At 38.7% G+C, this 16808-nt stretch overlaps 1 protein-coding gene across 3 annotated transcripts in view; it reads left to right on the forward strand.

Annotated features, from left to right (window-relative positions):
• Positions 1 to 13513, forward strand: part of PPP1R9A (protein phosphatase 1 regulatory subunit 9A) — a 145532-nt gene extending 132019 nt beyond the window's left edge. For 2 of the 3 annotated variants that reach the window (XM_075049523.1, XM_075049515.1), the window contains exons 14-19: positions 692 to 779; positions 878 to 955; positions 3982 to 4180; positions 6773 to 6892; positions 9999 to 10181; positions 11114 to 13513. In XM_075049523.1, the coding sequence (XP_074905624.1) occupies positions 692 to 779; positions 878 to 955; positions 3982 to 4180; positions 6773 to 6892; positions 9999 to 10181; positions 11114 to 11326 (881 nt within the window). In that variant the 3' untranslated portion in view covers positions 11327 to 13513. The remainder of the gene's footprint in view (positions 1 to 691; positions 780 to 877; positions 956 to 3981; positions 4181 to 6772; positions 6893 to 9998; positions 10182 to 11113) is intronic. The other variant, XM_075049532.1, reaches the window with a different exon arrangement.
• Positions 13514 to 16808: the final 3295 nt, after the last annotated feature.

A 16808-nucleotide genomic window follows, 5' to 3' on the forward strand; every position in this document is an offset into this window, starting at 1 on the left:
GCAGACTCAGATTAATTGTTTTGGCTTTATAGGTACTGCAGTCTGTTTCCTCTTTATGCTTTAACAGTGTTTGTAGAAGAGATCAAAAATTGATAGACGTCTCAGGGCAAATTTATTAACTAAGCTACTTTTAATTCTTTTTTTTTTAATTCAGAATGCTTGGATTTCAAGTTAAATGTTTATTTAACAAAGATGTTCAAGCTAAATAGATAACTATTATCTAGCATGTTCATCACAAAAGGTACCCTTGGCTCCAAAGTTCAAGGAAGTATTTCAGGAGTCATTTTGGAAGTAAAGCATACATAGCAAGTGAGTTCTGTAAAAGGAAACTTAAGCGGCTACTGCTGAGTTTAAAAACAGATTCACTGTAATGTTTACTTGTAAATCTTTGTGTTGTTTGACTTACCATTAAAACTCAACCAAAATTAACTTTTCATTTTCTTCAATTAAAATAAGATGTCTTCATGTATATTTTCAAATACTGAAAGTATTTATTTATTTTTATTCCTCTTCACACCATCTTCTTAAAAATTAGAAGAATTCACCTAATTAAATTGTGTACTCACACATGTGTACCTGTATGTGTATCTAATTATGAAAAAATACACAAACTGTTCTGGATGGAAAGGGGAATAGCTATCAGCAATTAAAAATAATAATGTACATTCTTCCATGTACAAATGTATCCTAGATGGTGCCACATGTGCTCAGGCAGCAAGAACAACTAGCCCTATTATAGGGCATACAGAAAAACTAAAGCGAAAACTTGCAGATCTTGGGTAAGCATTTTGTTATTTAAAATACTTATTTTTTTCATTAAAAGGATTGAAAGTAAAATTTCAAAGATGTTTCCTGATGTTTTCTAATATTCTTGTAGGGCTCCCTTGAGAAGGAGTTCAAACAAGGGCAAGAAGCGGAAAGAGAAAGAAGCTATTAGGGTGACCTATGGCAGTAGGTATGGGTAAAAGATTGAGAATGCAAGAAATGATATGCCAGAAACATTGGAAAAACCTAATCATCCTAGCAGATGGGAACACTAACAGTCCCACTGACTTAATATAAATAAGCGTTAAGCTTTGACATAACCTTCTGAGCTTACAAACCTAGATTTGTTAACTAATGACAGACTAACATATAATCTAAAAATACTTCGAGGCTTATAATATCGTGGCATCGCTGCTACTGTTGCATCCATTGATGGGATTTCCAGAAATAGGTTATCAGAGCTGGCCTGTAAGATGCACACACAGTCAGTTAATAATAGCCATGAACCAGAAATCTTGACACAATTCCACTTTTTAAAAAAAAAAAAAAAAGACAGAGCGAGGATGGGCAGCAGCTGTTCACTGCAGCGTCACGGCTCCCACATCAGGAATGCTTTCAGAAGGGTTTGTTTCTGAAGATGAACATCGTGAGTTCAAAATAGATAGGAAAAATGTTGACTGTATTTGTCACATCACCAACTCTCAGTGAAGGAATTGTGAATTCCTTGTGAGATCTAATGAGACTGTATCACCAGCATCTGGACTCTGAGTAAATAAATGAATGTTCAAAATTGCAGGGAGCATTCTTCTCTGCAAAAGCTAGTGTAGATTATTACTGAAGGTCTCTGCTCATGTACTGATGAGTCTGACAAGATCACAGCTACAGGGGGTGATACCTGGTTGGAGGTATGGAAGACAAGTTAGTGTCAGGAGTGCTAAGCAAACTTAACATGTTCCAAAAGTCTAGAAAAGACATAGCAACTCAAAAACTCTCTGCACATAAAACAGTGCAAAAATAAAACTACCTGATAAAAGAGCTGTTGGAGGAAAGCAGACTTTGAACGCTGCTCAGAAAATCATTGTGGTGGAAAACCAGTATGTAGCCGTTTGTGGAGTTTTGCTGACAGTCTAATATATGGACACCCAGTGACAAGTATATTGTGTAGCTCTGTAAAATCAGAAAAGCAAAAGAAACCTTAGACTTGCTCCCTCAGGCACACTGTACTGAAGTGCGATGTTCTGTCTCAGCATACATTTGTACGTTTGTATCCTGCAAATATCTGGCAGGATCTTCAGTGATCTTAGGCAGCAGCTGTTGCCGCTGCGCTGGTGTCAGAAAACCTGTTCCGGCTGGTTCCACTGGTGTGTCTGCTTGCAGTGTGACCTGGAGTTAGTGATATTCACTGCTGGATTTCCCTAGTGACAGGGAGAGATTTGTTAAGGCAAATTCTCTCCACATCTGTAGCTGTAAGGCAGTTAGTGCCCTTAGCAGGATATTAAACATCACATAGCATTTCAATACCAAGCCACAAGGTTGGGGAAATCAATGTATACTTGTTTGTAACAAGTTGATGTGTTCCGTTTACCAACATAGTATGTTACAGACATTTGTGAGATCCTATAGGTATCTTCCTTAGCGAAAGCAGATCTTGGCATAGAGATCAGTTGCTTATTAGACCATTTGATAAATCAGTTATTTGTATTGTTAATATTTCTGAGTTTGGATACAGTTACTAAAAACAAAGTTTAATACTGCTTGCAAAGTCAAAATTTATAAGCATTTGTAATTCTCACTGTGCCTCTGTCAACTGGAATGTTACTATTTCAGTATAACTTTTTAAACACCCGTTGTCACTTCCTTTGTTACTAACACTGAAGAATTTGCCTCAGAAGAAATGTGAGGATGTTTCCTCTACAGTCCAAAGCTGTATAAACTCTTGAAAGAAGGCAGATGATGATCAAAAGACAGCATCCTTTTATAATTATGTCCATTACAGCAACTGATTGATGTAGAATTAATCATGCTGTCAGATGGATGTTGCATGCATTGTTTTGCCATTGCCAAAAAACAGCACTCAGGATGTGTAAATAGAATTCCCCATTTAAATAAGAAGCATATATTCCCCTGCCTGAAGCTAGGTAATTCGGGCAATATAATTTGTTTTTATTTGCTACCTTCAAACAAGATTAGAGGATGAGGGAGGGGTACAGGACTGGATCAGATACATCTACCTTCCTTTATGTTGCTAAAGGGAGGGAGCATTCTTCTTCTGCTTCCTTGGAGGGGCCCCTTTGACAACCTCAGTTTCATCTGTACAGAGAAGAGGCTTCACAATATACAAAGCTCTAGTGGTAGAAGTTGAGGGGAGGTTTACATACATGCAATTTACTGATGGCTGCTAAGAGCAGTGGAAGTTTAATGCTCTTAGAACAGTAATATATAATATGAGAATATGGCATATGCATATGTTCTTTGAGTCAGACACTTTGCGTAGTTATTTTTAATTTACATACTGTCCTGTTGACATGATATATACAGCAAATAATTTAGGCATTTTATTTTATAACTGATACCTTTGTCTTGATCACATTATCCACTGCAATCTGCTACTACAAAGAAAGAAGCTGATAATATCACATAGGTGCTTATTTAATTTTTCTGTATTAATATTTTTAATATTTGCTAACTTTAAAATCAAGATAATAATACTGTATTAGTATTTAACTGTTGTAACAAAGGCACATCTCCACAGATGGATACAGACGCACCTGATTCATTCTGTCTGTGCTTGAAATTCAAGCCAGACCTTCTCTGGGAACCAGAGCCCACTTGGGTCAATGCTGAGGCTAATCTATTTAATCATGCTGAGATTCCACTGGGGCTCAGAAATGCACCAACACAACATGTGGCTTCTTGACTGGAGCTGGTTCACATCCGCGCGGTGAGAGTATAGGCATTTTCAGCTGGCGTCTGTTTCTGTTTGCTGGGTGTGTGTTGTCTAAGAGAGCTTGAGTTAGAAAAGGTATCAAAAGAACCCACTTTTTTCTTCTTTTGCTGAGAGATTTCAGGCATGCCCCTACTAGCTGTGTGCCACTCAGTTCTTTAGTCACAGTTAATAGGGAATGTCACTTTTTTTACGATTAACTGCCTCTGTAGCGTTTTGTTTTCTCTTATGTTATAATCTAACACATATTCCTGCTCCTTTCTCTTAAACAGGACCACCAGAGAGATGCTGCAGAAGTCAGCAAACACTAAATCTTTGGCAGAGCGATCCTCCTCTCTCCCACACTGTGTACCATTCACATGGTATGGAGAGAGTGGCAAGGGATCCAATTCTTCTAGCAACCTGCCATCACCTACCAGCTCAACTGAACCTTCCTCTGAAAATATAAGTCCAGCTAAAAAAGGGTCAAAGGTAGAAAATAAAAACTACCTTATTCCCACTGTGTTGAGTGGCATAATTGGCTTCATGTTTCTGGAAAAAGAACAGGCCAATATGTGACTACTACAATAAACAGTGCATGGTGTTCATTGTACGGTAAAAGCTCATCTGAACAGAACATCTGTCATTGTACCATTCCACATTCTACCTTTTTACTCTGTCTTAATGTACAGTAATTCAGTAAACTAACTGTGGTGTGGTGTACCATAACAAAAGCAAGTGGTGCCAGTGGAAATTAGCATTTGGATCCACTGAACAAATGCTAGATTTGTATATTCAGTTATAGATATTTTCTGCATTCTTCAGGACTGATTGTGGGAATACCTACCCATGTTCAATGAGGTGTTTGCAAGTGAAGAAATGCTGTATGCTGTCAGTCATATGCCTTTTTTCCCTCAATAATGAAATCTGTTTGTTGTGCATGCTGGATGTTGGATTTAATTCTCTATATATGAAGATGCTTGAACTGTAAATATGAACTATTGCAATTTAATACATCTGTGTGATTTCTTTCTATGTGCATGAATGTTTCAGCATGATAACTCCTTAAATAACCCTTAGTTATAGTAACATACTTAGCTTTTTCATGTTTATTTTCACTTCTAGAAAGTGTTTCTCTACCTGTTTTTTCTTAGAACTTGTAGCAGTTGACTTTTTATATTGGTCCGGTAAAAAGAAACAGATACGGTTCTCAACCCTATGCACAGGAATATGAATCCGAAATCTAATTTCTCTGTCTCCTACAAACATATGCATGTACATAACAGCAGTTTCCACAGGCATTTCTTACTCTTGTGGTGCCAAAAGCTGGTGATACCTTACTTCTGCTGTGCACCAAGCTATGCAAGGTCATAGCTGTGCTTGTGTTACCTGGTAGGGAGAGCAACACAAGGCTGACAAGTCCAAATTAGATTGATAGAGAAGACCACAGGTGAAATATCTGAAGATTAAAGAGAAACTGATCGGTTACCTGGTTTCTTTTGAAAACGTAAGATGAGGATTAGACGTGTAAATCCTATTTGTGCCTTTAAAGAAACATTGTATAAAAATAATTATCCAATGGGGAAAAAAGCACCCCCTTTTACAGCTAGTATTAGGTTGAGGTTTGGAGGGGAAGTTTGTCATGCTGTCATAATTATTAGCAGGCCTTGGCTATCTTGTGTTTTTCCTATAGAAAATTAAATTTTACAGACTTGAATTCATCGTAAGGCTGAAGCTTGCACAAAATAGAGGTGAAATAAAAATCAGAGTACTTAAAAAAGAAAAAGATGTTCTTCACACAACAGGAGGTAGAGCTGTTGAACTCCTGGCCTACGAACTCTGTGGGGGCTAAAAGTTTGCCTATAAAGGAAGCTCCTCTATAAAGAGTTGGGAAGAGCAGAACAGGAATTCTAAACATAGGTATGAGAAGACTTACCAGAAAAACATTTTTATATTCTGTGTAAAGTTTGCAAGCTGTTAAATTAACAGTTTCTATACTGCTAGTCAGGTTTTTAAAGCACAGTGTGATACCAATATTTAGTTGGATTTCCAGCAAAACTAAGAGGACCAACACTTGATATTTTTGGAATACTTCTTGTTGTCAGGAAAGATAGGTCAAATATCTTCGGGGAGGATAAAAGGATAACTTTTTTAGTGTTGTTTTTGGTTTTGATGTTTGGATCTATTTTTTTAAATTGAATGTCAAAGGTGACTTGAATTTGATATCATTTAGATGTTAGATTAGAGGTCTCTGTATCATCAATTGTATATTGAAGTTAAATGGAATATCATGGTGTCCTTAATTTTTTATAGATTTTTGATTTTTATGGTTCTCACTCTAATGTGAAATACTTGTTAATTTTTGTCTTCTTCTGATGGTAATTTTGCTGTATTCCTGGAAAATATGTGCACGCTTTTCCTATTCTTTGTTGTAAGGTGTGATGTCTGTCATTGCATTGTTAAGAAAAAACAGGGTTTGTTTTATGGTTATTAGTTCAGTAAATAACATTCAATATCCAAAGATCTCTCTTACTTTCAATTTTATTTTTTTCTAAAGGTATAGGCAAAGAGGGAGCATCCTTTCAGTTTTCTAGGAGATTGTTTGGGACTCAGAAATGGATTCACAGGATATTCTTCTTGCTCTTTCAATAGCAGTTTTCACTTCTCTCTGCTAATTAATCCTCTGTCCTTTTCTTTGTGCTACTGCCTGTGCTATGCTTGTCCTAAATATTTGGAGGACAGTAAAATGCTAGTGCTTAACCTGCGGAAGCAGCGGTTTAGCTCCAGGATAAGAGCCAGCATCTTAAGAGGGAGTCTGGAAATTGCTTTCAGACCCCTTTGCTATTCTTTGAGGCATTAAGGTGGCAAAGGGGTCTCCTGAAGTACACAGTGGTAAAAATACTGTGTAATGTATAAATATTAACAATACTAAAAATTAGGCTTCCTCATGTGTATTGTAACTGGTTTGGTATATGATTGAAATCACTCCTGAACTATGCCAACCTGGAAGACAGAAAGCAAATTTCCCTTTTAGATGCACATGTGAGATCGTTTGCTCATTCTAACTCATCTTTTTCTCCACAGAATTTCACATTCAATGATGATTTCAGTCCCAGCAGCACAAGTTCAGCTGATTTGAGCGGTTTAGGAGCAGAACCTAAAACCCCGGGTTTCTCGCACTCCTTAGCACTGTCGTCAGATGAGGTATGCTGATGAAATTGTTTACGGTGGGAAATAGTTGTTTTCTTTCTCCCGTGGCATTTTGCTTGATAATTACTCAAACAATAAAGGGATATTTTTTAGGTGGTAAAATGGGAGAAGAAAATTAATCTTGGTTTCTAGATTATGATTTTTCTTGTTCACATAATGATGACTTGAAATAAAGGTCCTATGGTATTATTGTAGGAAAGTAGAATGCAGTTGGTTTCCTAAGAAATGCTATATCCTCACATATTTCAATACATTTTTCCTACATTCTAAATATGTACATGCAGACCCATAGGTATATCTATACATACACTAAACTAGACATAGTTGAGACAATTTTAAGGTAATAAACATAGAGTATAGTTTGGTAAATATAGCAGAGATGTAAGGCACCTTCACCTAGACTAATTTTTACCCTGATACTTCAAAATAATAATGACTTGTACATGCAGTAATTGTGTGTTACTGTACCTGAATGTATGTATATTGATTAGAATGTATATGTGTTAATCCACTTTACATTCTTTGTGCTTGCTTTGCACAGTGGATTTGAATTCAGTTACTTCAAACCAGAGTTTTTTCCAACAACGATAATGTGAAAAAGCATTCCTAACCCTGTAAATTGGTGACATAATTGAGCTGGATATAATATATTGAAAATACTTTTCTTAAGATTCTAGTTTTGTAACTCAGTTGTCAGTGAAGTTGCACAATTTGACAGCAGCTGACAACATGTCCTGTGGACTCAGGAAACCTGTGCCTTTTTTCTTTTACAAACACTTCATGAGAACTTCACATTTTCATGTGAAGTTTGAGCCAGGGTTTTTTTCTAGAGAGGAGGAACTTGAAGTATCTATGTCTTATTTTTTTTTAATGATAATTAGGTTTGTTCTATTACTGCCAGCATGCTTTGCATGGGTTTAAAGAATGAGAGCTGTTCCATGCAAGTCCATTTGCCAAAGTGCAAGTCTACAAACCCAACCATTCTTTAGAGGTTACTTACTGCAGGTAATAAAGGGCAAAAATTTATAACATCATAGGAGAGTGCTGACAGGTCTGTATATTCTATGAATGACTGAAAACAACAAAGTAATCATTTACACTTTATTTAGCATTAGTACTATCTTGATAATACATTTCACTCTCTTACCATGTTTCATTCCTCTTATATTATGTATTTTATTGCAACAATGCCCTGTTCCCAGTGGTATTGAATTAAAAGCTTGAAAACGCTTTCATTTTGCTTGTTCAGCTCTCTACTTTATCACTTCTAAAATATCAAGCCTGAACAGGTCTATAAAAATGCATGTGTTTTCTCCATCCTCTGCCACGTGCCAAATTGCAGCCTCCAAATCAGGCAGCGTGTTCAGCAAGAGCTGCAGTGGAAACCTCTGCAACCACCCTGGCAGGGGATTAGGCCAGCGTTGCTCTTCAGCCTTTCATAGCGTATTGCTGCAAGCACTCCTTCGCTCAGGCTTCTCTGGCAGATCTGACATGATTATTTGAAGGAGATGAAGAAAATGAAAGGGTGGGGAAGGAACCCCGTTCTTGCAGGTTGTTCTTTAATTAAGGAGCTTTTGCTCTTTGGCATTGGAGCCATCAGGAAGGTTCCCACCAGTTCTAGGGTGTCAAGACCAGGAACTCCAAGGGGGTTTCATTGACACAGTCTCAGGTTTAGCTGCCAAATCATGTGTGTGCTGAGCTTTCAACATAACCTCTCTGCTTCTGGAAATAATTTTATTTTAAAGAAATCTCTTTGGTTTTGAGTAGCCATATCTGTTTGCAAATCTTGGTGCTGCCCTTGCCTGAACTTTTACATGCTGTTACATGTTCTGTATTTTGTTTCTATAATGCTTTTCTTTCCCATTTCTTTGTTGCTCCCTCACTCAGAGCCTGGATATGATTGATGATGAGGTGAGATACTAGTGTGCTGTTGTGGTGAATCGTGTGACCATCGCGTGGCAACGTATCGTCTCATTTGCAGATTCACATTTCTTGTTTTATGGTGTTGTGTGGCAAACCCCCTTGTTCAAGCAGAACACGCAGACGTCACTGGCTCCTCTCTCCTTGTCTTGAGTTCCCCTCTCCTTTCTGCTAAGAGTTTTCAAGGCCATAGCAAATTGCAGTTTCTGCAGTATGCTGCAAGGGGGAGGAGGGTCGGTATCAGAGCAAATCCACCAGGCCAAGCATCAGCTGCACTGAGCTCCTGCTGGCGATAGGAGAAGGAAGAGATACTGCTTAAACCATCTTTTCCCCAGCCCTGAGAACTGGAGAGCCAGAAGCCGAGAGCTCCCAGCATCATCTAACACAGTGTAAAAGCTGCTCTAACAGCAGACAGCTGCTGCAGCCTGTAGCAGCTGCTTTGCTGACCACGGCTGGGACAGAGTAGCTTTTGTCTCAGGCCCCACTGTCACAGCCCGGGGTGGAACAAAGCAGCAGAGCAGGGACGCGGGGCTGCTCCAGTGGCTGATGCCCCACCTGCCCCTCCCGGTGCTGCGTTCGTGCTCCCCTCCGCAGCAGCACAACGTGATGCGAGCAGGGCCAGGGCTGTGGGGTCGCTGTGTGTTCCTTACCGCTCCTCTGTGTCATCTCATAGTCCTCCATAGATAGTATCAGTCTCACTGGCTGTTTGATGTCATCACTTTGAACTTTAGAGTGGTTTTCTGAGGGGCTTTTTCCCCTGAATTTCTTGTCTTATAGCTTAAACACATCATAAAGATCTGTGAATGAGCCCGGGAAGTAGAATGCAGAATTCATTGCATCCTTTAGAAATGTTCTAATTTGAAGGATAAAAATCTTGCGAGGGGGTGAGAGCATACCTGTTTTGAATTGTGCCACCTGGCCATTTCAGGCCCTGTTTGGAATAAAAGGAATGCCGGTTCCTTTTTCTTCTGTTTATAGATAGAAAGCTTTTTGGGTACCTTGCCCCAGTTCTTAGATATCTGGTTAGATACAGATGTAATATAGCGGTGTAAAATTGTTACTATTGTAGTGTAAAGATAGTACAGATACCTCTGCTCTGATACTGGCGGTTTGTACAGAAAAATGTTGTTACTCGTCCGTGTTACTCTTTTAGTAATAATGGAGCATGTTTTTGTCACAGATCCTTGACGATGGACAGTCTCCTAAGCACAGTCAGTGTCAGAGTCGTGCTGTTCAGGAATGGAGCGTGCAGCAGGTTTCCCACTGGTTAATGAGTCTGAACCTTGAACAGTATGTTTCCGAATTCAGTGCCCAAAACATTAATGGGGAGCATCTCCTTCAGCTGGATGGGAGTAAGCTCAAGGTAACTGACTGACTGGACTTCAAGACTAACTGTAGTATTCGTTGTCACTTTAGGTAATCTTAAGGGAAGTAAGAATTCGTCCAGAAAGCAGTGAATCCCTATGTGTAGAGTAGTGATAGACTAGAGTAATAAACACAGTGTATAAAGCCACAGCAACACTTCAAGAAATTTCCATATGCACTTGGATTCAGAAGCTTCAGAAATAGAGGGTATTTGCTTTGTGAAAACACTGGGTGTATGTAATGTACTGGCATAAATCATATAGCAGCATGTATAAGTGGTATTTGCATGCACATATTTGTCATAGACATACATCAGAAGCAGCAACTGAAAAATGGATTGGTGGGATGCTGCAGGCATAAGCTGATACCAGTTGTACTATGTTAGAACTAAATGCAGTTTTGATGTATAAAGTATGCATTGTTTCTTGTAGTGAAAATACAAGCCTACTTTCCTCAAAAATAATTACAGGAAGGAATTTGTGGGAAGCTCAGCAGATCTGAAAGTCCAAGTTTGATGTTTCCTTTCTGAATATTTTTTGCTGGTGTTTCACTAACTCTAGGTGTTTTAGAAGAGAGCAAGCGAACTTTTGACTAAGGCATAGCAGTGAGAATTGTAAGTCTTGTTCTCTGTAGACTTAGATGACTTCAGGCAAATAGTTTAATCTTTATTAGCCTCATTTGATCAATGAAATCAACATTGGTGGTGGCAATGAGTTCTAGTTCTTTAATATTCTAGAAGTGGAAGGCATGGAAAATAGTACAGAACTGTATTACTTACACATCAGTAATGTATCTGAGTCTGTCTCAGATTTGCTTAGTTGTTAGTCTTCGACCTAAGAAGAGTTATTACTAGAATATGAAAAAAATTGTGATGGATTAAACTGTATTAAATTCTTTTTCCTTTTTTTAATTTTATTTTCCCCACCTCAGGCTCTTGGTATGACATCTTCCCAGGACAGAGCAATCATTAAAAAAAAGCTAAAGGAGATGAAAGCATCCTTGGAGAAAGCTCGCAAAGCTCAAGAGAAAATGGAAAAGCAAAGGGAGAAGCTTCGGAAGAAGGAACAAGAGCAACTGCAGAGGAAATTGAAGAAAACAGACAAGTCTTCATCAGATGCAACAGAGGGCACTAATGAGCAGTGATAAGCAGAAGTGCTGCTGAGTTAGCAAAGTGGAGGCACTTCAAGGGAAGAGAAACTCATATCCACCCTGGTGCCCCTGCAGCTTTCTTGTATTCATTACACAAGAGTGTGTACAGAGAAATGGGGCTATACACAGATTGACTAGGGAAATTTATATTGTGTAGTTTTATTTTCCTGCATATCCAGTTCACGCTCGTTGCTGTTGCCATGTGAAACAACCCCAGCCCCTCGGTTTGTTTTGTTGTTGTTGACAGCTAACAGATTTCATATTTGTGTGGCAGTGTTTCTTTCCAAACTACTCTTCTCTATTGAGCTGTATGTGTTTGGTCACTTCAGTAACCAGCATGATGCCGAGGAGCATGGTCCACTGCTTCACCTCTTCTGAATAGGATGGCCAGTCAAAACGATTGGTGAATATTTCTTCAGCTGGATAAAAGCAGTTGTGCTCTGTCTGATAAGAGTTAACTTTCTAACTGGAAATTCAGCTTCTTTATGGTGTTTGGATACTCAGTTCCATCTACTGGAGTAAGTTTCGTCTTGCATCAATACCTTGAAGCGGCACTGCTCTGGAAACACAGCTGTTCAGTGACTTCTTATTATACACTGGAGATAAAGACAGGAGAGTCAATATTCCCCCTGGGTAAAAGACAGGAGGCGAAACTTTTTCTGTTAACTGTACAATAATTAATCCAGGAAGGAGGCAAAGCCTTAAATGATTATGTGGGTTTACACAGAAATCTGAGGATAACATTTATCCTTTAGATACCTGAGCAAGGATGAATTTCTAACTAGAGCACAGAGTATAGATCTGTATAAATTTCATCGTGCTCCCAGTGTGTAGGCAACTTTCTTATAGCACACTCTGCTTTCTTTTTCATGTGTTTTGAACAGGAAACCGGGCTTATTTTGGTTTGGTTTTGGGTTTGTTTTTTTTCCAAGAAAAACACCACATCTTCAGATTCATTCTCCTATAAGCATTGGGAGAATAAGCTTTGTGTTGTGCTCTTACGAAGCTGTTGTTAGAAACGATTATCAAACTTGAGTCTGCTGAAGATTTTCAGTTTTTACAGAAGTGCACTTTAAGAAGAGGAAGACGAGGGATCCTGGTTAAAATTAAATTCAGTACATTGCTGTTAAGATCAATGCTGCCATGGAGGTGACGGTTACTAAATCTAAAGCTGCCATATATTAACTGTTTTCATTAATGCGTTTAAAGAATATCCCCACCAAAACCTGAATTTTTGGGCATAGGCTGTAGAATGTTTTGATGGCTTAGCAGTGGTTGTATTACATCCTTCAGAGATTTCTGTTTTCCTGGTATATGAGGCCATCAGCAACGCCTGCTGTGTAGTTTTGACTATGACAGAAGCAGTGTATAGCTTGCAGTGCATGGTGTTACTGCCTCTTAAGAGCGGTATTAAAATATTCAGTATTTCTTCAAAAGAATGGGCAGACAACAAGCAAATACCCACAATTTGAAGCTAGAGGTGTTACCTTACTGCTTTATAGTCAAAGCTAACTACGTAGCAGCATTTACAGTTGAGAAACGTCACTTCGCTTTCGTGCATTCTGGAAGTTGCAGTCTTCGTCTAGTCATACCAACCCATAAGCTGTTTAAGATGTTGATGCAAAGTTAGAATCTTGAACTTACAAATTTGCCAGCCTAAAAAATGCAAATATTGAATTCTTTTGAAGAAAATGTTTGTTTTTGTTTGGCTTGGCTTCTCTTCCGCTCTGTACTTTATAGCATTCAGATTTGTGTCTGGAAAGTTCTCTGAAGATCAGATTTGAAACAGTTGGCGTGCAATGTTTATAGTTAAATTTCTCTTGATCCTAATAATTTCTTTGACGTGTAAAATGGTCTGTAAACTGAGAGAGCCTAGTTCATTCAAAATTAATACACAACAGATCTACTTAGCATTAGCTTTATTTTTCTTTCCAAATCCAATTTCTACAAGTTTCTGATGTATATTTTATTCAGATGTAAAAATGAAATTGCCATAAAAGATACTTCCTGGTATTTCTAAAGGCTTGTGGTATTTTTCCTGAGATAGACCACTGCCAAAAAAATATACCTGCTAACCAGATTTCCACATTGCAGTGAATCTTTCTGCAGTCTTTGTAGGAGAAAAATTATACAACTGTTTAACAGCCTTGTAAAACTAGCATTCTGTTATTTTAGGAGGTTATCAGTTTATATTTGAGTAAGAGAAGTTACCTGGAAGAAACTGGAAATTTAATATTTTAAATACAATGTTGATAAATGCATTCGATTATGATTTTCTTTTTAAATTATGTTTACATTCTAGTAATGTTTAACTGGTTGTACATAGTAATGTAAGGTGGTGTCCCTGTTTTATGTTCTTTGTTTTCTTAGAAAACTGAGCAAACTGCTTGGCATTATATATTGAGTTTTCATTCTTGCTGCTTAGAACAGTGCCTAGTTAATCTCTTCATAAATCAGATTCTTATTCTGCAGAATAACTAGTTCAACTTAAGTCCTTTAAGTATTTGGGGGGGGGGGGGGAGATTATTGCTTTGTGGTAAGGTTATTTTGTTATTCTCAGACTAAAAAAAAAAACAACAAAAACCTAACTTAAAAAAACCTAGTAACTTAAAAAAACCTAGTAGCTTAAAAACCTGGTAGCTTAAATTTAAAATAAAACCATAAAATGCATTTTGGTCAACACATGAAAACTAAGCAAACCGAGCAATGTCAAGAGTTTTGCTTTTTCCATGATAAAAGAGATTTATGTGGTTTCTTTTATTAAGTATGGTAACTCGTTGGGATGTGCAGACATCATGTGGTAATGGCATGTATGAAACAAAAGATATGGATGTCTCATTGTTCTTAACTTAAACTTCCTGTAAACCAATACCAAGTCAGACTAATGTGGAGTTTTAATGTAATAAGAAGAAACAAATGTTCCATGCTAAATGACTGGAAAGACTTTTGGATCACCTGCAAATATAACTGTCGCCTACTTTGCATATTTATTTGTGGAGCTAAAGCAATTTTGAGTATGCTGACTTGCCCGGCCACCTTTAAACTGCGATGCAGGCAGCGTGGTGTTTCCACGCCTCTTGCTGTGCGTCTGTGTCATCTTTACACGTGGGTGACCAGAGCAGGCTGGTGAAGTAACTTCTCCCTGGTTACGGTGGTAGGCCAGTTCTGTGAACTCTAGTTCTGCTCATTGCTGCAGTATTGCCAGGTTGTGAATGTGTCAAGCCTTTGAAAGGGTGAAGAAAGGAGACTTAGCAAAAAATGGAACTCTGAAAAATAGAAAATAAAAGATACAACACTGCAGGTTACTTTAGTCCTAAAAAACCTAGCGTTTATACTGAGATTGTGGAGAGAGTGGTGGCTCATTGCTCTGTCCAAGTCAGCCAAACATACTGACATTGCTCGTTTCTAGCTTGTATTTTCCCATGTGGTAGGGTGCTGCACCTGTGCTACCTCCGTGTTAAAACTCCCAATTCGGTTTCAGTCTGCCCAGGCAGATCAGGACCAGGGCGTGAGGAAGGAGCCAAACCTGTTTGTTGCAATGCACAGAGTATTGCCCACTGCTGTTTGCATTTCACCCACCACTCTGAGCAAGTCTGATGGGAGTCACTGTAAGTGGAGCCTGTTCTAGATGATAGGTTAGAATTGCACAGTGGAACAGAAGTCAGTAATAAAAAGCCGAACAGAGTTAGGTGATGTTTGTATCTCAGTGTATACAGAGGCTTTTGCATTTTTTTAACTTTTTTAATTTTTTTGCAAAGGCATCTGTTGTGCCATGACTCTAGTCTGCTCCAGGGATACCACAAGGATCGAGCTTTTACTAGAATTATTGAGCAGCTTTCCTCTGAAGCTTGCCAGTCCTCAGCTCTCATTGACATTCACAGGCTCTTGACACTGAGCATCAGAGTTCCTCATACTTCATTGCTTCCATCAGAGCCTCCTGTCCTCCTGAGCTGCTCCACCCTCACCTCCTAGCTCACGTGCTGGCAAGTAAGGAATGGGCAATGTTGTGTGATTTTTGTGAATGAATTGTGTTCCACTTTTAAGTCAGATAAAGAAATCCCACTCTTGTTAATTGTGCAGAATCCAGTTCTACAGTAGGAAGGAAGAGGATCAGCATTTAGTTGGGTACAGCCAAGAAGTACTGTTCAGGTACCGACACAACACTGAAAATCAAAAGGAAAGATTTGCGCACATTCAGCTGTAGTTCTTCACAGAATCTGCACTGCAGTCTGTACTGTTTCTCAGTGCTGAAATTTTGGGGAAGTTTGCAAGAATTAAGTCTTAATGTTGATTTCTTAGCTGTGTGTTTACAAAGAGAAAGATATCATCAAGGCAAAAGTAAAACCCGATTTTGCTCTTTTTTGATGTGGCCTCATCCACTGCACTATCATCAAACTAAGTGATAGAGGGGCTGGACCCTTTTAATAGCACTTCATTCATTCTGTGCTTATGTTGTTGTCCAAAACACTGAAAAAACAAGACGTTTGAAAAAAGCAGCACATATTTAATTAAGTTGCAACTCTTTAACAGTCGAAATGGGCAGAGTGCACAGAGCAGTTAGATGGTTTTGGTTTAGTTTTGTTAAGTTAGTGGTTGAAAATAATGAAATCAATTCGTCTTTCTAGAAATGTTGAAGCGATTTGTGGCTTGATTCCCTCTTTAAATAAATATGTATGGTTTTGTGTGTGTACATACATATGTACATACATGGATATTCATACGGATTGACACTGCACTAGTAGCAGTTGTGGGCGTTCCAGGGCTGTAGGCACACCGTCTGCGTGGTAGGCAGAGGGCCACGGGACTGTCCGCAAGCTTGGAGGAGCAAAGCACTGCCCCTCGGTCTTGCCAGCGTGCTCACCCCTGTCTGTGCTGGTAGCTTTGCTCACTCTTTCTTGTGGGGTTTTACGCATTTTGCAAATCAGAAGATTTAAAAGTTTTGTTAAAACCATGTACAGAATGGTCCTCTGCAGGTCCTTCTGCATGTTGTCCTCGGGTTGGTTTTCTGGGGTGGGAGGTTGGCAGCATTGATTTATTGGGGTGTCAGTATTCTAGGAAGGAACCCCTTTTTTATATTTTTAACTCTAACTTTGCTTTCTATTGGAGCTCTTTCAGCAGCTCGTTTTTGGGCAGGATTATGCGTGACATCCGAGGTGACTTACTCACCACAGTGGTGTAGGTCACCAGCAGATTGCACAGTCCCTTTTGTTAACCTCCTGTATGGATTTTACTGTACTTTTTCCACCTGTAGAACTGATTTTTCAAAGCCGTGACACCTTAGTCATGACACTGAGCCCTCCAATCCCTCATCATAAAATGATGTTACTAACTGTTACTATTGTTACTACTGTTACTACTACTGTTTCTGTTACTAACCGACAGTACTAACTGGTACTTCTGCTGTCAGCATTAAGTAATGATTTAAAAAAAGGGCATCTTACTGGAAGGTTTGGCAGTCGTGCCTTGAGCTGCCTGT

This window comes from Buteo buteo, chromosome 2 (genome assembly GCF_964188355.1).
Source record: "Buteo buteo chromosome 2, bButBut1.hap1.1, whole genome shotgun sequence".
Lineage (NCBI taxonomy): Eukaryota > Metazoa > Chordata > Aves > Accipitriformes > Accipitridae > Buteo > Buteo buteo.